At 38.9% G+C, this 20,746-nt stretch overlaps 3 protein-coding genes across 5 annotated transcripts; 1 reads left to right on the forward strand and 2 right to left on the reverse strand.

Moving 5' to 3' along the window:
- Positions 1–73: 73 nt before the first annotated feature.
- On the reverse strand, positions 74–2,617 carry LOC111341717 (uncharacterized). Its single transcript, XM_022948706.2, has 4 exons — positions 2,278–2,617; positions 1,121–1,271; positions 926–961; positions 74–457 (listed from the first exon to the last, which is right to left on the reverse strand). Exons 1-4 carry the CDS (start codon positions 2,476–2,478, stop codon positions 162–164), a joined length of 684 nt encoding a protein of 227 aa, XP_022804441.1. The 5' UTR covers positions 2,479–2,617; the 3' UTR covers positions 74–161.
- A 1,159-nt stretch (positions 2,618–3,776) lies between these two features.
- Positions 3,777–6,482, reverse strand: LOC148721325 (small ribosomal subunit protein uS8A). Its single transcript, XM_088737175.1, has 5 exons — positions 6,354–6,482; positions 6,016–6,156; positions 5,366–5,445; positions 4,526–4,611; positions 3,777–3,911 (listed from the first exon to the last, which is right to left on the reverse strand). Exons 2-5 carry the CDS (start codon positions 6,146–6,148, stop codon positions 3,818–3,820), a joined length of 393 nt encoding a protein of 130 aa, XP_088593301.1. The 5' UTR covers positions 6,149–6,156; positions 6,354–6,482; the 3' UTR covers positions 3,777–3,817.
- LOC111341713 (echinoderm microtubule-associated protein-like 6) lies at positions 6,467–17,215 on the forward strand. Of its 3 annotated transcripts, none has more exons than XM_088737170.1 (15): positions 6,784–7,806; positions 7,973–8,089; positions 8,568–8,754; positions 9,685–9,790; positions 10,286–10,480; positions 10,670–10,884; positions 11,753–11,767; positions 12,405–12,593; positions 13,691–13,735; positions 13,837–13,956; positions 14,113–14,284; positions 15,219–15,347; positions 15,565–15,830; positions 16,550–16,706; positions 16,978–17,215. In XM_088737170.1, the coding sequence occupies exons 1-15, from the start codon at positions 6,932–6,934 to the stop codon at positions 17,073–17,075; spliced, it is 2,886 nt and encodes a 961-aa protein (XP_088593296.1). In that variant the 5' UTR covers positions 6,784–6,931; the 3' UTR covers positions 17,076–17,215. The 3 variants fall into 3 exon arrangements, with proteins under 3 accessions (XP_088593298.1, XP_088593296.1, XP_088593297.1); XM_088737171.1 differs by having other exon boundaries at positions 11,756–11,767; XM_088737172.1 differs by lacking the exon at positions 11,753–11,767 and having other exon boundaries at positions 6,467–7,806.
- Positions 17,216–20,746: the final 3,531 nt, after the last annotated feature.

The raw sequence follows: 20,746 nt of genomic DNA on the forward strand, positions 1-20,746 counted from the left end.
GAGAATTTGGTGTCATATCAAGAGTACACCCTTAAGCTAGCAAGTTTGAAATGTTATTAATGAAACTGTAAGATGCACCTCTACCACCTTTTTAATAAGTTCCTAATGCTCTTTAAACTTTGTTTGCCTTGTGTTGTACAGTTCATGTAAGAAAAATGAAATTATAATATTTCTACGGTTCCGTTGCTTTGCAACTGATGATCATTCATAAAAAGTCCATAGAGTCCTAAATCAAACTCTTTTTGTCTAAAACTTTCTCCAAACTTTTCTTGCAAAGCGGCGTAGTTTTGCAGAATTGGTGCTGAACACGGCTGCTGTAGCAAAGCCTTGAGGTAACATGCCCTCCATTTTGTTGTCTTAGGCCATGAAAGATGGTTCACTACCACTTGATCAAATATTTTTTTCTCGCAGCTCTTGTGAATATCGAAAGCACATTTTTCAGGAAGCTGTTGTATTCCTAAACCAGAGAAGAAAATTTCAAAAGCAAAAAAAATGAGAGACAAACTCGAGAGGGGGAAAGTGGCTGTCTTGATCCCAGAAGCGGTGGAATTGGAAGCGGGCTAAGTTACCTTGATCAAGACAGTTACAGTTGATCAAGCATTGATTACCGGTAAACTAGCCAGGAAAGAGGAATAAACGGTCAACTTCTCCTTTATAGGCCACCTTCGATTTCCTTTCCCCCCCCCCCCCCTTATTTTTTCTTCAACAGTACAAGTAAGTCTCGAATTCACGCCCTCGACGCAGTCTACAAGTTTTCCGTTTAAACAGATCGAACGCTGAATCAACGACGGATGGTATTCGTAACGAGTCGCGGTGTCAATGTGTGTGTCGACTGTCCCCCCCTGTCCCCGATTGAGTTGTTAGACAAAAGGTCGTTTCCTATTCTTGAGGGGGGGGGGGACACGTTCCTAAACAATAATAATACCTGCAGGATACTCCTTGAACAGCGTCTGTGCAACGGCTGAAATATAACAGAAAACAGTCTGTTGTATAAGTCTTCTTAAACTTCATATATAACACTGGCTATACATGATGAGGACTTGTCTTACCTCTTAACGCGCCAGACACACAGGGTCATGAATATCTGGGTAATAAATGGACTTTTTATGGGTTTACTGACCGGAGTTTTGAATAGAATCCTGTAACTTTTGGAATGTGAGGTCAGGACACATCAGTACTTTATCCACTGTTGCAGACTTGAGGAGAAGAAATCGATCTTGGTCCAACAGGTTTCCTGAACCTTCGCTTTTTTCAAAACATGTTATCATTTTCTGTATCAAGAGGAACAATGAAAGTATTATATGAGCACGATCCTTCGCAGTAAAATACACCTGCGAAGGATCGTGCTCATATACGTCTCATAACCGCAGTTCACACATATGTTTCATATGTTTGTTGTTGAATGAAAGTATTGAAAGCAGTTTTGATCGTAGATAGAGAGAGATTGTACACAAGGTGAAAGTGTGGGAGATACAGTAACAGTTTAGTCATGTACTGACCAGAACAGGGTCTTTACCAAGTGGAGAGGGGAAATCGCTGTACTTATGACCAGCTCTGGATAGAAAAGTAATAATAGCTATCGGTAAGGCATCCTTATCCGCTCCTAAATTCTGATGATTTTCTCGGGCCTAACCCCAACTCCTTACATCCTGTTACGGCTATTGGAGAGTCCTGCTTCCAGCACGTGACTTTTACCAGCGGGTTAGGGATCTCTGGGTGTAAAACTTGTAAACCACGTGGGCCGAGAAAAAGTATATTTCAAATCGGACAGCAGATGCCGAGTGACCTTCGTCAGAGAATTTCTAATTTAAGTTATCAGCGAAATTTAATATTAGAAATAAATGTTACAGATTGATCCAATATTTTGAAAACTGACTGGTAGATTTTTTTAATTGTTGCAAATTATATCTTTGAACTTTGACTGGCTAAAGCCTTTTCTTTAGTCGTCGTGAGTAAAATTATCTTAATTACCGTAATCCTACCGAGTACAATCATTTATGAACAAGTGACCGTGTAAACGACCTCGGGCAACAGTAACCGCTCACCCTTCAGGAAAAAGCCATTGAGAAAAGTACATAGGAACATTTCAAAGCGTAAATCAATTGGACGCCATCTGCGGAAAATACACCTGTTTTTTTTTTTTTTTTTTTTATCTAAACAATCAGGTACTTAAGGATGGTCGAAATGTACTGGACGGGCTGCTTGTTGTTGAAGTCTTCGATATAACTGATATCCTTTTTCCTGCCTCTAAAACAAAAACCCAAGACCTAACCTTACCTGTTTTATTTCGCAAGCTGTATCAGGAAATGGAGGTTCGCCAAGGTCTACCATCAAACGATACTGGATGCTGTTGCAGTCCTTGATAATATACGTCTCTGATTTAGACTTATCAACTGTTGAACACGCCACATCAAGAAAAAAACTAGAAAGTGAAGTTAGCACTGATAGTAACAGAGCAGAATCTGTGCTGACCACCATCTCCAATACTTTGACCGACTTATAATTTCTGGGGATTCCTGTGTATGGAAGGTAGTCTTGTTCAGTCAAGAGTGTCACAACACCTGTTCGATGATTACTCCGCGAAAAATAAAACACCGGTAAATTTCTTGTTGAAGAGTGTGCCTCTATTGATGATGAAAGTCGTGGAACAAAATCGTGTAGTGATGCTTACAGCTGTTAGAGGCGCATGTCTAGTGTTGAATAAAGAGTTCTGACCGATGCATTGCATGGAAAACACCAGTACTTGAACGAGACGATGAAGAAAACAACTCGGTCTTCGGGCATACCTTCAAGGGCTTTTTGACACAATAATAATAATAAATAATAATAATAATAATAATAATAATAATAATAATAATAATAATAATAATAATAATAACAATAATAATAATAAACAATCTTTAAGGAGGAAGGGCCCGTCACGTAAATACGTGGTTTTCAGGGAGGTCCTCCGTAAAAAATAAAAAGTATTAAAAGCTAAAATAAGAAATACAACTGCCACAGATCTAAAACAGCGTATATCTGAAGTTTTATCCATCATTTAAAGTATTTATGCATTAAAACGGTCAAACTCGATTTATGCACACAAAATGAACAACGATCTAAGGTTCTCTAGCGCGTTAGTAAATGAATTTTAAAAGTAGTAAGAGTCTTCCTGCTCGCTGGCGGCCCAGCCTCAGAAAACTGACTCTAGAAAAATTCAGATTCAAGGACCCGAGTTTGGTTCTAAGATAACTGGGAAGCAAGTGCCTCCTGACCAATCCCTCACTGGCTAGTAAAGCCACGGTCAAACTCGATTCGCCAAATGAAAAGACTGCTCTCCATGTGTAGGCCTACTTGACAGAAGAATCACCCACAGTGCAACTGCTAGGGGTCTAAGACTTAACAAAATTTTCCTTTCGAAAATTCGTGGTTTTACTACATCGAATAAAAGGGAAGAACGTTACATTATTGAATTTCAGGTTATCGAGCCTAATTGAACCCTATGAGATATAATTTTTGACCCAATAAATGAGTTCTTCAGGGTGACTTTAGCATTTACCAGACAGCTTCTGCATGTTCCATATTGTACAAGTAAATCATAAGTTCAGAGGAAGAGGATTATTTGTACAAACACTGCAAAGCAGATGCCCACGGCATGTTGCAGGTTTAAACGCACACCTAAAAGGATCGCTCGCCTAGTTATCTGAACACCAGCCTTGCAGGGCAACAAGAAAATTGCTATCAGTTAGAACTGCAACATATGTAAATGTGCAACCACGTGTATCAGACAAGACTTTGGACAGGAATTTTCTCTGTTTATTTATGATGATTTTGGTCAATAGAAAAACCCAAGAAGTTTTCCACCAGTGTGCTTTCTTCTGGCTTCTTCGTGGTCCATGATGCCACTTGACGTGGTGATCACAAGGTACCTGTAACAACACAATGTTGTCATTAAATACAAGAACGAGAAAGCAACTATTTTTTGAGCAATTACCGTTCCTGTGTGATCATCTACAAAACAAATCTTTGTTTTCACCAATTTACAAAATTAGTTTATGTCATTCCTAAACTTTCACCTCTCATCTTTGTAAAAATTAAAATTTTTGGAATCGTTTCTGGGATTTTCCAAGGTTAAAATATCTTTAAAACCGACGTTTCAAACAGTTTTACTGGTCTTCCTCAGGTTGTTTAAATGTTGTCAATATGGTGGAAGACCAGTAAGACTGCTCAGAACATCAGTTTTAAAGATATTTTAACCTCGGAAAATCCCAGAAACAATTAAAAAAATTTTAGTTTATGCCATCTAACTTAACTCACCTGAACCATCATGCTAGAAAATAGATTTTGCACTTATTTTAAAACCATTTATCTTTGGATGGTGTTGGCCGGTTAGCGTCAGGCTTCATTTCAATCTTTGATTCCAGGCCTAGTGGTGGTGTGTAATGCCACCCTCTATACAAATTACCATCCCATACCAAAACCACTAGGATATCAATTGGATTGATAACTTTTTCATTTTCATCTCAACAATACTTAAACTTACCCAAACTGTCTTGATGGTAGAAGATTGCTTGCCCACTGTTCAATGTCGTGAACTTTCAAATCATAACGAGGACTTATGACACCACACTAAAAAAAACAAACAAAATTAACCCAACACCAATGCTATTGGTTCATCATATCAGAGAAACTCCTTTAATTACTCTACATGACTGAAATTCTGCCTTCTGGATGAGTATAATGATAGGAACCTTGTGAAAAGAAACAGTTGCTACAGAGAGACTTTCATAGAAATCATTGGTTTTGCATGATTCTTTCAAGATTTATACAATTATTTTCATCAACGACAAAACAACATATTCAGTCTAAGCCTGAAGAAATTGTCCAAAACAGCAGATTTTTCTTAATTTCTCAAAGTTAATTACAGTTTTTAATTTTTGCAATTTGGTTATATCAACTAAGCTGAAATTGTAAATTGGCCACCGTTACAGTGGCCAATTTACAATTTCAGCTCAGTCGATATAACCAAATTACCTTGTTACCCCCGCCAATGCAGCACCACAGTTTCTTAAGAAACTTACTCCCTTCAATTTTTGCAGTCAGCTTTTCACAAATGCAGATCTTATGATAAGTCGTCAACACCATTGGGTTAACATTTTTTTCTGGTGTAAGTGTTTGAGTCTGTTTAGTGCAAGAGTCCTCTCATTCACATTACCTAACTTCATATCTACTTACCAGTCTGCAAAGTATGGTAAACTCTACTAGATCCCATGCATGCAAAGGTGATTCTGCAGTGAAATGTATGGTAAGAAGGGGAAAAATTGCATGTGCATCTGCCATACTCTGCAGACAGTTCTTCCTGTATAAAAATAATAGTACTAACCTTGTTCAATCGTCCAGTGAGGTTAACAACAATCTTGCCTGATCTGTGATCATCCACAATTTCAAATTCACCAATATAACCTGAGATGAACCAAATAATAATTAAAAAAAACATGGGAGATTATATATCTTCACTTGGGAGTGCCAAAAAAACAGTTATATTCTCATCTAAAATAATATTTAAAACCTTCAATATATTTAAAAGCCTTACCTCAAAATCAACTCAAATTTATCATAAGGTAAAAGTGCTCTATAATTTACAATTATAGAGCTCTACAATTTACATGTACCCCTATAGGTATCTAGGCCATGAACACAAAGGGCTAACGCACAAATCATCAGCTTTAAACCTTAATGGTGGCCAATTTACATTGTCAACTTAGTCGATAAAACCAAATTAGCTAGGCCATTAGTCTGGCATAGGTAGTAGTGAAGAACAGTTTGTAAACTTATGACAAGATTGAAACATTTTTTGGTCAAAAACCACATAACGTGAAGGGCAGAGAGAGCTATGCAAAGGTCGCACAATTGGAATACTTAAAAATAACCTTCCTGTATTTGTGTGCAGTATAAACACGTGTTCGAGGCATATAAATGGCTAGATCTCTTTAGTGCTACATTGAGGAAGAAATTAGTTTCCAATTCACCTACCGTGTTTCATCATTACGGTTAAAAACTTGATTATGACCTTCGAGGAGGGCCGCAGAAGAACTTGACGCTTTCCTCGTCTTTCAGCATTACATATGGAATTTAGAGCGTCGCTTAAAACATTAATTCGCACCATGTTGAATCCTATAGTACAAAACACACTCGCGTCAGCAGAAGCGTCAAAACAAGTCCCATGAAAAGCAGTTTTCGATCCACAGGATAAAAATAATTACGTAGACCCTAAGAATAGTTCTTGCTTTATTCAAAGATGGAGAAAAATATGGGTAAACGCAATTTCAGAAGCGGATGCAGTCAGATTTTTGAGCGATGTTTGTCCATACCTGGCGGAAAATCGCGATCGCGAGAGAGAGAGAGAGAGCTGTTCGGGCTCAGACCATAATATAATTCCCGGTTGCCTCGGTTTCAAGTCAAGTCCAGTTTCCAAGCGCGGTTCACAGAGGAGAGCAGGTAAACAGAAATCAACAAACTGCTAAGCTCAGCTCTCCTCAGCTCTCAAGTTTATTAGCGTAAATATTTGAGCTTATTTTATTTTTAAATGGATGTTAAGTTGATCAGATCTAATCTTTGAAGACTTTTCCCATATATCAGGGTCAAAGAGGGTTTTTAGCTACCTAGCATCACAAGAACTGCAAAAGTAGGGTTGACCGATGGCCTCTTAGGAAAACAAATTAAAGTCATTGTAGCTCACATGGAAATTTATTCGAATTTGGTGTTCGTCATCGGAGAAATAGATGGATTATTGATTGTTAAAAAGATTGATGAAGGATTTGTCACTTATGATCCGTAAAGTTCAAATGTTCCAGAGAAGTTCAGATCGATTTTGTTAGCGTGACTTGGTGGTGGAATTCGAAATCGACGTGAACTTAATCAATCAAGCTCTATCTTCAGCGTTTTTACAATGTTTACAAGAGAAAAATTGAAAGTTGAGTCAGCAAAAACCCCCGTTAAGAAGGGACGAAGGGGGAAAAGCTCCAAAGCAGCTTGGGAGACGCTCCTTTCTAGCTCCGAAAATGATTCTTCAGGAAACATCAACGGTAGATCACCTTCCCCAGAGAAGAGGAATGGATACCATCATGTGCAATGGTCTGATGATGATGATGATGACGAAGATGAATATGATAAATATAACTCTTCCATAACACCAAATGCCTCTTTAAACTTTTCTGGAAGCCAATCAAAAAGCTTTGAAAGTTTATGGCAGGCTGCAGCTAATGGAAGATCAAATTCATCTTTGAACAGAAGCTTTGAAGCACACCACTTTCCCATCACTGACTTTCAGGTGCACACTGGCCAACCCCCCATACCCAAAGAAATTGTTGCTAAAATCCGAGAAGGAAAATATGTCAACTTTCAGGAACTTCTTCCAGAAAACCTTGAAAAAGAAATTACAGACAGCAGCAAGTATATTGATGAGACTGAAAGAGTTGATGACATTACAAAATGGACTGATTGCATGGCAGCTTATATTGCCGTGTTTACGTGTGATTATCACAATCGTATTAGAGACTTGCTGGCATATCAGGGTATAATAACTAAGTTATACCGTGAATGCCAAGATAAGAGAGCTTGGCAAAGGTATGATGTAGCATTCAGGCGTAAAGCATCTCAGAATGAACTAAAAAACTGGAGCACTGTGGATGAGAATCTTTGGATTATGGCATCATCTAGAGATGCACGGAGAGCTGTCCTTTGTAAGGCCTGTCTTTCTTTGGCACATGATCAAGCTTCTTGTCCATTTGTTTCCAAAGAGTCTCCCAGAAAGCAGCACTCTTGGTAAGGTTTCATTCTTAAGTGAAACCCATTGTATATTTGATGATAGCAAACTCAAGCTTTGCAAGTGCTTTTAAAAAGCATTTATGTGAAGCTTACAGGCAAAGTCCTTACAGTCTAAGCTGTTTGTTTTTTATGTGACTCTTATTTTTAATTGCATTTATGAAAGGTTGTCCAAGTCTGTGAAGAGAGAGACAGTATCAGAGGAAGAGCGTCCACGATCAGTCAGTCCAATAAGAGGAAAGAGGGGTCCTAATGAAGGCCTTGATCTCAAATTTGCATTTGGGTATGTTGGCAAGAAAGATCAAGTTTTTTGTAGAAGGAACTGCTTTCTATTATTAGTCCAGAAACTTCTGTGCCCATTAAGCTAGAATCCACAACAGATTGATTGACATATCAGATTAACTTAATTAGCCAGTATTAAGTGGATAGATGAAAAAGACCTTTAGAATTAATCACATTTTACCCCTGAAACAATAACCCCTTTTCCCAGTCAATGCTGTACAATCAAGGGAAGCAAAGTTCAATTTTTCTCAAGGAAGAGGGTGGAAATAATGGCATAAGGGATAGAATCAAAAATATTGTTTTCCTGCTCTGGAATCATGATTTTAAAAAATTCGACAGAATAATATTGATACTCAGAGTGCAATTAATTAATAGGTATTAGTGGCATTGAGTCCTCCATATAATCTCAGATTTTACATATAGCTGTTTATCCTATAGCTTTTAATCTGATTAGGTCTTGCACTTTTGTTGCATCACAGGTATCATGGATACAATGCATGCAACAATTTATTCTACACACAGTCAAATGAAATAGTATTCCACGTGGCAGCTCTTGGAATAGTATACAGTCCAGCCAGTCATCAGCAGCGGTTTTACAAGGGTCACACAGATGATATTCTCTGTCTGACGATTCATGACGACAAAGACTTCGTAGCTACAGGGCAGGTCACTGAAAACTAAACATTTATCCTATTTATTGGTTTGCTATTTGCTTTTAGTATAATTTCAGAGCTGAGCAAAGAGTTAACGTTTCCAGCAATCAGATTGGTCAAGCAGTTCCTTATATGATGCTATATACAACAACAACAACAACAACTTTATTTTTTCACCCCAAAATATACAAGAAAGAAAAATTTATAATGATAGTACAGACAATGATAGGGGCACTGGCTGCCTGAAATAACCTAAGAGTTAAAAATGCCAGGCAGCCAGTTAAAAGAAAATATGTATAAATGTTTAGGTCAGGGACACAAAAACAAAGAAACACAGAAATGCACACAAAGACAAACTACTGGTATATTAAGAGACTAAAATTCATACATTGCAAAATAGTATTATTTCCATTTTAAAGTTACATCTGACAACACAGATGTCTAGTAATCTTTGATAAATTGCTGCTTCACTTTCTTTTTAAACAAAGACAATGAAGATAATTTTATCCACGCGGTTTATATAAAATGTTAAAATAAAATGTTAATAAATGTTACTAAAATGTTATGATTTTAGAAATTTCTCTGTTGTTCAGCCCTGAAATTATACTAAAACAATTATTTGCCTCAGGTTCGGTGAATAATTTGTCAAATAATCCCCTCGACTTTGTCTCGGGGATTATTCAACGATATTCACCTCGCCTTCGGCGAATAATTGTTAAATATAGAAGCTACATATAATGAAAATTACAGTTAGCAATTTTACAGGGTCTGATATCTTCCCATTTTTTGCCACGGTGAATTCTTGTATCTAAAAATACTATATGGTTTAGGTAAAAAAGGCACTAGGGAGAGGACACTTGTTAAAAATATCAAATTTGTCTTTATGCGAACTTTGTTTATTAACTGTTGCACGTTGTTGCCTACTGGTAATTACCGGGTATAGGTGGGAAAACAAGCAGAGACTCATGTTTGGGATGCCAGTTCCATGAGGACTGTGTCTGTGCTGAAGGGCTTTCACAGGAGAGGTATCATCTGTGTCGACTTCTCAGGTACTTCATGTTGATTATATGTTGCCTATCAAAAATAGAATGATTGGTACTGTGAATGACATTTTGTTTAGATTGTGCAAGCACCATGTGATCATGTTTGCATGCACCTTAATTAGATATTTTCTAATTTTCCCAAGTTTCAATGATACAATGCTAATAACTAAGAGTAGAAACTTACTTCAGTCTTTTCTCAAAGATGGACATTGAATTTGATTGATAGTATATTGAATGAATATGACTCAAACCCTAGCCATAAAGGAGTACACTAGTTGGTGTTTGGCTTCCATTGGTGTAATATTTTATTAATATTTTTGATTTGGATACTGTGTTCTTGTGAAGAGCCTCATCATTACAAATTCATTTCCAGAGAACAGTGAGGTGCTTTGCTGAAGTAAAACATTCTTGATGCTGTAGTGTGCTCAAGTTGTTGCTACATGTACTTGTAGCATAATTATTTAAGTCAGTTCTCAGTTGGCTTCAATCTTCTTGATGCAGGAGATGGAAAGAAATTAGCTGACGTTGGCTTGGATGATGATCATAGCATCTGTATTTGGGACTGGAAAAAGGAAGAGAAACTGGCATCAACACGTGGCCACAAGGACATGATCTTTGTTATTGAGTGGAATCCATTCAATGTAAACTACCTGGTGTCTGTTGGAGAGAAGCACATTAAATTCTGGACACAAAAAAGTAATCAAATTTTTTAAATCATCGAGCCTATTTGTAAGGGAAATATCCAAATATTTTTCCAGTATAGGATAATATTTTCTGGACTAATACGCATTCACTGTCAACTTACTGGTAAATATTCAGAAATAAAAAAAAAGTGCTTTTATAGGGAACAGTAATTGTCTATTAAGATCTTCTTTTTGATTACAGATTCAAAGCTAGAGAAGCGCCCTGTGACGTTTGGCAAGGCTGGTACTGCTGCAACTATGCTGTGTGTTTGCCACAGTCCCACGGATGACCTGTGTTTTACTGGGAGTGATACAGGACTAGTATACGTGTGGCAAGGAACCACTCTACGTCGCTCAGTGCAAGCACACAAAGGACCTGTGTGTGCTATGTACTCACTTAGCCAATTCAAACAACAGGTATTGTGCAATTGAAATTGTGGAGATATCCACAACCGCCGTCCAGTTAGCTCAATGGATAGTGCGCTGAACTGTTGTGCGGGAGGTAGAGGGTTCGAGTCCTGGCCGGACCAACACTTAAGGTCTTAAAATAATTGAGAAGAATTTGCTACCTTTCTATAACATCTAGTCTTCTCGGATAGGGATGAATAAATGGAGGTCCCATCTCCTGCAGGGTTGGGGTAGGAGACGTTAATTTCCCACACACAAGATTACTGTGTGATGGATGTCCTCCCCTGGGGTGGGATGGGTGGAAAGGTGAGATCGATATGGACTGAAGCGGCTGCCAGAGGCACCTGAGAAAATGCAGACGTCTGTTCTCAACCTTAACAACATCTCATTGTAACAAACCTGTAATTCAGCTCTCTGCAAAAGGTTTGAATAAGCATCATATTAGCATCATTTAGTATCATATAGTCCCAAAATATAATTTGTCTCTTCTCTAGTTTCTTCCTGGACACTTGAAAGTGTAACTTTGACAGTATTAAATGGGATGTTCTTGCAAATTTGACATCCTCAATCTTAGCCTTGAAAATTATGAGACACTGTATTGAGCAAGACTTACCTGATATCTCTAAATGTGTTTTTGATAACACGTTTAATAAGAATTTGTTTTTCCTGCATGTACATCTGATATGCATCTCATTGTTGGGGAGATGTAGCAATTTAATATTCTTGCCTTCAGATACATGTGTCTCTTACTCAGTGTTACATATTTGAGTGTGTGGCTTGCAATAAAACTTTCTTAAGTGAAAAAACCTTATACCTATTTCTTTTCTTCATCTTCTTCTGTCCTTCTGATCTGACTGCCTCTGTCTGTCTAACCAAGCAGTGTTTGGCAGCTGTAAGTTGTTTAGTTTAATTGACTGTGTTTTGATATTAAAAATCTTCTATTCATCATGTTAGCATTAATGACTAGTATTTAAAAGAAAGTACATAAATTTGTATAGTTGATATCTCAACTTTTTGTGTTGAAAGTTACCCTTGAGGAAAGGAAAGGAAAGGAATCATTGTGTAGATCATAGTACTCCTCAAAGAAGGTTGTTATTGGTTGTCTTATAAATTTGGGGCTGTGAAAATATCTGAGTCCCCTTTGAGGGAATTGGAACCCTAGACCTTTTGCAATATGATTTCCTACTCCTATCTATGGGGAATAGTCCATTTTACAGTTGTGTGCTTGGTTGCCAAGCCTTTGAACGGGAGTGAGGCTAGGGATGACCTTGTTATGATACAAACCTTGCTGCCTTTCAAATGTAAATCACTTTGTTATCATGCTAAGTAGATACAGGTCTCTATCACAACAAGGTCATCTTTAACCTCACTCTGAATCAAAGGCTTGGCAACTAAGTACACAACTGTAAAATGGCCTATTCAGTGAAGAGTGAAGTCATGACTTGTTTCACACAGTACAAGCATCCTGCATACAACTTGGATTGTAAGTGTTAAAAGCAATCATAACACTCCATGTTTGTAAAATTCAGGGCTATGTGACTGGTGGGAGAGATGGTGTGGTTACCATGTGGGATCCACTTTTTGAACACTGTCTGAAAGCATTCAAGGTGGAAGATGCTGCCATGAATCCAGGCTCAGTTCTTTTACAGAATTTGCCACCAGTTAGAGCCTTGCACACTGATGAAGGGAAAATACTAATTGGCACTGGAAATGATGAGGTTGGTTTGTATTTAAATTAGTTCTGTAAGGGGTGACTCATTCCCAGTCATCTTCAAGTTCATAATAAGTGCAAGACAGGGAGAACTTAATCGTTCCTTTCTTCACCAGTCCCCAAACAACATGGCAAGCATGTTTTCAAGATGATTGGAAAGGAGTCAGTGGAATGAAATTTGTATATGCATTTGTTTAGTAGGAGGTTTTATTCATTTGGCTAAATGATTTACTCACGAATTTATTATGATATAATTATGAAATCTGGAGTGCTCATTTTAATAATAATAATAATAGTAACTTTTATTTATATAGCGCTCATATCCTGAGCTCATGGCGTTTTACAACGCTGTGCGGGGGACTTTACCAGACTACTAAGCAGTTTACAATCAATTTAAAGGTGAATCTAACAGATGCCCCCCCCCCCCCCATTCAGTCCCAGTAAACAGGCCAGACCGCATCACAGTAATCTCGTGATGTTGGTTCTTTAACGTCCCCTGCCTAACCAAATTAACTAATCAATAGATGCAGGAGACGGGACCGCCTCCCGGTTAGTTCAATGGATAGAGCGCTGGACTGCTATGCGGGAGGTCGTCTGGGTTCAAGTCCCGGCTGGACCAACACTCAACGTCTTAAGATAATTGAGAAGTATATGCTACCTTTCTATAACATCAAGAAATGGTTAGATATTCTAGTCTTCTCGGATAGGGACGAATAAATGGAGGTCCTGTCTCCTACAAGGTTAGGGGTAGGAGACGTTAATTTCCCACGTACGAGATTACTGTGTGATGGATGTCCTCCCCTGGGGTGGGATGGGTGGGATTTATTGGGTAGACTACTCACATGGTTCGCATATGTTCCGTTCTAGTCCTACCCTACTGCGGTAATGCAGTGAAAATGGTTAGAAATTCCAGCTTGACCTACGGTTTATTCGTCCTCCGAGGAGACTAGAATGTCTATCCACTTCTTGACCTTATAGAAAGGTAGCACATTCTCCTCAGTTATTTTAAGACCTTCAGTGTCGGCAGATAGAATCAGAGTTTAATTATTTCATCTGGAATCCCTACTAACAATGAGTACATGCACCAAACAATGTTTATTTTAGATCATTGAAATTGAAGAAGATGGCAAGATGACAATTTTGGTGCAGGTAGCTGTCTTTTTCATGATTTTTTTTTCTGGAAGTTGTTGCCTTGCACGTTAATTTGATCTATTTTGTAAACTTCATCATTTTCATTTACGTTTCATCAGGGTCACGGTGAAGGGGAAGTCTGGGGACTAGACACACATCCAGCAGATGATGAGTGCATGACCGTCAGCGATGACAAGACACTTAGAGTCTGGGACCTAACTAAACTGAGATTAAAAAAGGTGAGTTTTACAAAATCTCAGGGATGATTTAATTTCATCATGTAGCTTCTTAAAAGATGCAAAACACCGAGCCACAACATTGCATGTTGTCATTAATGTGGTTATTTGAGAAGAAAAACATCGTTTTATCTATTCCTCTACCTGTACTCTGCGTAGGTAAAGAAACTGAAGAAAGGTGGTCGTGCTGTGGCTTACTCCCCAGATGGTATTACTGTGGCTGTCGGTCAGAATGATGGTGGTTTCCTCATTTTAGATGCGGAATCATTGGAAAAGATTGTTGGATTCAAGGACAGAAAGGAGGGCATTTCTGATATCAAGTTTTCACCTGGTAAACTTTCTTATGACTTGTATGGAGATAATCATTACAAATAGTTGACATCCGTCAAAGGATCATGAAATTTTTAAAAGTTTTGTAATAATAGTATCTCTTTGTGGCAACTGTCTGCAAAATTACGATCGTCAACAGTTCGATCATTTTGCAGAGTCCACAAAATGGTTTTGTTTTATTCCATATGAATAAAAGTCTTCTTTTTCCTATGAATGCAATATAATTAAGGCCGGGCGCGTAGCGTGGTCAGCTTTTCAAGTACGCACAAAGTACATATGATCTAGAAACCTAAGTAAACTGAGCAAAAATACTGCGTTCTTTATTTCTTGTTTGAAATAGTTGTGTGAATACAAGCGAAGAATAAAGTGTCTTGCCCTTATTTTGAGCAAACTTGGCGCAAACACAACATTGTTTTCAAATTTTTCTGGTCACTTCAAGTACGTACGTGCGTATAGGGGAATCCTTGTTTACAATATTTGCCTGATTAGCATAAGCAATTCAGTTTCTGATGGAGCTAAAACAGTTCTGAATATCGAAAGTTCAAAGTACGATTAACTCGGCCAATGAATACGAGCCCGATGTATTCAATACTTTTTGTGCAACATGGGTTTAAAAACTCAAAATTTTACATAGAATGTATGAGCTCATTAGCGCTTTTGCCACCCAGAAATGTTGCAGTTTTTGATGGACTATTTCTCCTTGAATATTACACCCAAAGAGCTAAAAATTTCACCATGTACTAAGGTTTTCTAGCTCTTTAGCTGCCTGAAGTCAATTTCTATCTAACATGCTTCCTTCTTTACGCAAAGCCGTATTCAAATGAGCAAAAATGTAAACAATAACGTCAGCATGAATCCGCCTATATGCGTAGAGGACGCTACGCGCCTGTAGGCCAAGAAATACCCCTAAATTTCTTTTTATTTGACTCCAACAGATGGTAAATTGTTAGCGGTCGGTTCACACGACAACTTCGTGGATATCTACAGCGTGAGGCGGGGCAGACGGACTGGTGTCTGTAAAGGAAGTTCTAGTTACATCACTCACTTAGACTGGGACACTAAAGGTAAAAAAAAAATTAGAACTTAGGTCGTTATAGAGATCGCCTCTGTGAGTTTATTCAACAGATCGGACCGCGTAATCGGAACAGCTTAGTTTGAACATTCACTGTAAACCCAGATTTTCCTCTCTCCCATGCTCCTGAAAATTCTGTTACATCTTTACTTTTAATGATAATTGGTGGAGAGTTATAGTTTTCAATGAAGAAGTGCGTCATTTTTCAGGAAAGCTTATTCAAACCAACTCCGGAGCTCGTGAACACTTATTTCACGAGGCACCATTTGGCAGTCGAAAGACCATAAGTGTTCCGGATATTGAGAGGCTGCAATGGTCCACGTTCACTTGTGTCCTGGGTCCTACTGTTAAAGGTGTTTTCCCGCCCGGAAGTGACGTCACCGATGTCAACGCCACCTGTCGCTCCAAGGACGGCGGCCTATTGGCCAGCGGAGATGATTTTGGTTTGGTGAAGCTTTTTGAGTACCCAGTGTCGGTACGAATTTCTTGCTATTATATTGCTGACATAGGTTAATTGACCACTCCCCATAGGGGCTTTTCAGGGCCAACACCCACCAATCCCACCCAGGGGAGGACATCCACTAAACAGTAATCTCGTGCGTGGGAAATTAACGTCTCCTACCCCTAACCCTGCAGGAGACGGGGCCTACGGTTTATTCGTCCTTATCCGAGAAGACTAGAATATCCATCCATTTCTTAATTATAGAAAGGTAGCAAATTCTCACTTATTTTAAGACCATGAGTATCGGTCCGGCCGGGGCTCGAACCGTCGACCTCCCGCACACCACAGCCCGGCGCTCTAACCAATTGAGCTAACTGGGAGGCGGTCGCTTCCAGTTGCGGTCGCTTCCAGTTGCGGTCGCTTCCAGTTGCGGTCGCTTCCGGTTGCTTCTAGTTGAGGTATGCACTAGTGTACTTTTTCTTGATGGATGGATCAATCACAAAGGAACAGAAGAAGTATGTGTCCATTTTGAGGTAATGCACAAAATTAAGAACGAAAAAAGAAACAAACGAATGATCCTCCAAGGTAAAAGGTACATTTGCAATTCGAATTTTCGGTTTAGAATCTCCGATTACTATTCAAGACGTCCTGTTCGTTTGAGAAATTATCCGAGTGGAAAACCTGGAACAATATCACATGATGTTATCATTGGGTAGCGTTGATAAGAATTATACGTTTGTCCCTTTTATTAGCATCGTGGGGCACGTGCTCGGCAATATGGAGGTCACTCCTCTCACGTGACAAACGTTCGGTGGACTTATGATGACCGCGTACTTGTATCAACGGGAGGCCTGGATACGGCCATTCTAGTCTGGGACCGACTGGTTGTTTCGGAAGTTGATGAGCCTGGTGAGACCCAGATTGTGTTTTTCACTTGAAGTGGTGTTTTTGTTTTTTTTTTTCTTTTCGCATGTCATTTTGGTTTGTGGTTCAGATATACCTGAAGTTTTCATTTTGCGGTGCTTATCCCTTACCTGATCTGTCGAAAGAAATGACCACGTGACAACCAATAATTGTCTCCAAGTGATTGATTAAGGTTCTCTCTTCTCAGCTGATACGCCATAATGATGTCATTTTGTTTTATTGATAGTCTACTCATAATTGTCACTGTTCTCCACAGATAAAGCCGCGGAAGAGAAGGTGCTTGTTCAACCCAAGTTTATCCCAACTGGGCCAATAAAGAATCCGATTGCCAGGGGAAAACCACAGTGGGATTGAGGCACTTGCATTACATTTTAATTCGTGTCTGCTTCGTACTTTGTGACTGGGGAAAATGCTCTGCAAGTTATTGAACAACTTTGATTGTGTGTTGAGAGTACTTCAGGTTACATTGGTCCTAGATATTCGCGCCGTTTTCTAAACCAAGCAGATGCAAAACTAAAACCATTGGGACTTGGACGCTCGTTTCTTCACGCACATTTTTTTTTTAATTTCGTTGTTTATCTTAGCTCCTTGTTTTCCTTTGGTTGTCTTGATTGGCCATTATAACAATGAACGTGGTACACATCGTCTGATTGGTCAATTCAGTTACCAAGCGGATGCTTTATCAGGTTATGGAGCCCGCATGTAATTAGTTAGGTCAATGAAGCAACAAGACGCATTTTTTCGGGGCCCTATCACGTGTTATAGTTCACCACTAAATTTTCTCCAGTTCTTATTGGTTTAAATCGATCAGTGTTCATCCGTGAGAGACACTGTCAGCCCATAGTGCCCGCCCGCGGAAAATACCCGGATGGATAGTGCCCGTCCGCGGAAAATTCCTGGATTGATACTACTCATCCGTCAAAAGTTTTGAATAGTTTGACGGCCGCGAAGGTCGGCAGATCGGAAAAACAGTGACTTTTCAATTCTGACAGGTATAACGTATTATTTAGCCAATGTACAGTTGCGAATTATTGACATTTGTGACAAGCTGTGGGCGCGGAAGAAAATTTAGTGGTGAACAATAAAAACAATAGAGTGTTTATGTCTCGGAACTATCGGTCTGATAGTTCCTCGACGGAAACACTCTATTGTTTAAATAGGGCCCGGAAAAATGTGTTCTATTACTTAGTCCTCTGATCAGTGTGCATATTCTCCATACTGTTCTCCATATAATTCTCAAGCAACTGACAAGGAGAATTTGTACAACTATGAAGAGCTCCTTCAGGGAGGGGGTGGGTGATTTTGAAAAAATATTTCCTGCCAGAGCTTGTTGGAAGAAAAAAGTTGAATGCAGCCCAAATGTAACAGAAAAAAAGAGCATTTAGAACGGAAAAAAATATCCTACCCAGCAGATTACTAGAAAAAAAATATCTTGATAACCAGAAATCACCCACTCGCCCCCCTCAAAAGTTGAATGGTCGACCCCTTAGTTGGTGATCATTCATTTTTTCTCCTGACCTTAATGTGTGATTCAGCGGTGATCTTGTGAAGAGAAATTAGATGCTGGTCACTCGTAGAGGTCAAGAGGTTAATTCTTGTTACTCTTGTTTCTTCGACACTCGTTCGAAATGCGGTAGTGAGTGGGGTGGGTGGGGCGGGGGAGCTCTTACTCGTATGAAGGGATTATTATATTCTAGGATGAATTGTACTTTCGGGATGAATCTTTTTCGTCAGATTATGGCAGAGATCCTGCCCAAATTTCTGAAGACGACCAAGTACCATAATATATTAAGTCGTAATATTTAGTCTCATTTAAAACAATATTTAATCATGAGAATCATTGTCGTTTCAAACTGAAGCCAAGTGTGCTTGCGAAGCGTTGAAGAGAAAACTCTCACGGTGCGAAGATCAAAAAATTGTAAATACTACGTTTTTGTTGTTGTACATTCTAATGAGAGTTCGCCGTAAGAAGTTGATATTTTTCCTAGCCGTGGATAGCAAGTAAAGGAGACAATTGGTAGAAGATACTTAAATCACTTGTACACATAAGACAAATACATTTCACCAAACTATCCTTACAAGAATTCTCACTTGGCATGGGTTGTTAATAAAACGTACGTTGCTTTGAAAATTCGCGGGTTTGCGTTACTTTAATGTAGGAACTAAAAACGAGTTATTCCACGTTCGGACCGCTCTACTTTTTATCATATGGAAGGTAATAGTATGGTAATGTCTGTTTACGAGCCTAGTGGCCCATTAGGGCGGTGCTTAACTCCGGTTTCTGTAGCATGAAGCGACTAGGAGTATTTCTACTCCCCCCTGGATGGGATGCTAGTCCATCGCAGGGTTACCCCGAGCATTAAATTGCCGGTACCCATTTAAACACCTGGGTGGAGAGAGGCACTGTGAGAGTAAAGTATCTTGCCTAAGAACACAACACAATATCCCGGCCGGGGCTTGAACTCGGACCACTCGATCCGGAGTCGAGCGCACTAACCATGAGGCCACCGCGCCTCCACAGGTAATCATAGAGTAGTATTCATTTCCAATCCCATATGTTATGTCGTCAATGAGTTCTTTACGAGGATGGTGTTATCCCTTCTTACAGATATACTTTGCCTGGTGATAATACTGAGTGGTATGGTTATGACGCTGTCTTTTTCCAATGTCGACTGATTATAAGAGCAATATATAGGTGCCGCCAAGTAGTGTGGCGAATAAGAACAGCTAAATGAAATCATGAATCCTTTAAAAAGTATACTTTGGGAGCAATTCAAGAGAAGGGCTAAAAAAAGTGATATAATTGTAGTAATCGCACTTGAATTAATATTTTGATGCTAAATTAAGAAAACACTCAAAATCAGTACTATCAAAGAAACGCAGGTGTTTTCCCACGTAGAAAGGATATATTAAAATGAAGCATAGTGTTGTGAAAACTTTTGTGAAGGAGTGACTGGTCTCCAACACACCTTTTTGTAGCTCTCATGAAAACCTGCAGTTTTGGATGATTTATTCCCTAAATTTGACTCTAAAAAGTAACTGCAAAGACATTGCATTCTTCAGGCCGTTTATTTATTGACATTCATTTATCCTCGGAAAGGTAAGTTCGGAATATGAAATTTACTTGGGAAGAAATGTTGTATCATGCGATAGCTTTTTTCAAGGGATATGAACAAAGACTAAAGAGTAACATGGGCTCTAATTAAAAGAAACAGATTGCATTGTAAAAGGTGAACAAAGATAACTTTGCTATTCAGCTCCATAAACTTCTCGGGACCGTCACTTAACTCAGACTACAAATTATCTCTAACTGAACCGAGAAGCGATCTCCGGCGTCAAAAAAGTGAGGAATGGTAGGGATTTTTTATTTAACTTCTAATTTTTAAAGCTACGTGACGAAGTGATGAGTAAGGAAATTGAGTAGTCTAGTTTACAACCATTCGTGATATGTTTGCCTTTTGGTCTTTTTGATCAGAGATTTTATGTTGTTGATCTGGGATTTTATGTTGAGGATCAAAAATCTTCGTCGAAATTATCGAAAAACCTCCTAGCCGAGTTAAGAAACTGTTTCTGACTGTGATGTCTTTATTCGCCGCAGACAAATCATAATTTGGTAAGTGAACGCGAGCCGTTGATCCCATAAATGTCCATCTCCACGGACTTTTGGCCAAGCTGTGATGCTAAGCGTTAGAATAAGCACTCTAATTTCAGCTTTTTTTCTTCTAGAAAGATCGACGGTGACTCAGCTTCCAGCGGGACATCTGGGCGAACGGTCCGAGTTTTAATTAAAGGTAAATGCTTTTTCGTCATGATTGGAGCTCGAAACACAGACAGAAGAAATAAACGTGAAAGCTGTCCGTTAGAATGAAATTGATGACAACACACTGAGGCTTTGGTCCCAACACAAACAATGACGAAAACCAAACCAAAGAGACTAAAATGATTTACAATACAATACAATACAATACAATAATTTATTAAACTCTTCCCAGAGGGGCCTTTCAGAGCTTAAGAACTATCTTAAT

The sequence above is a fragment of the Stylophora pistillata genome, chromosome 10 (genome assembly GCF_964205215.1).
Source record: "Stylophora pistillata chromosome 10, jaStyPist1.2, whole genome shotgun sequence".
NCBI lineage: Eukaryota > Metazoa > Cnidaria > Anthozoa > Scleractinia > Pocilloporidae > Stylophora > Stylophora pistillata.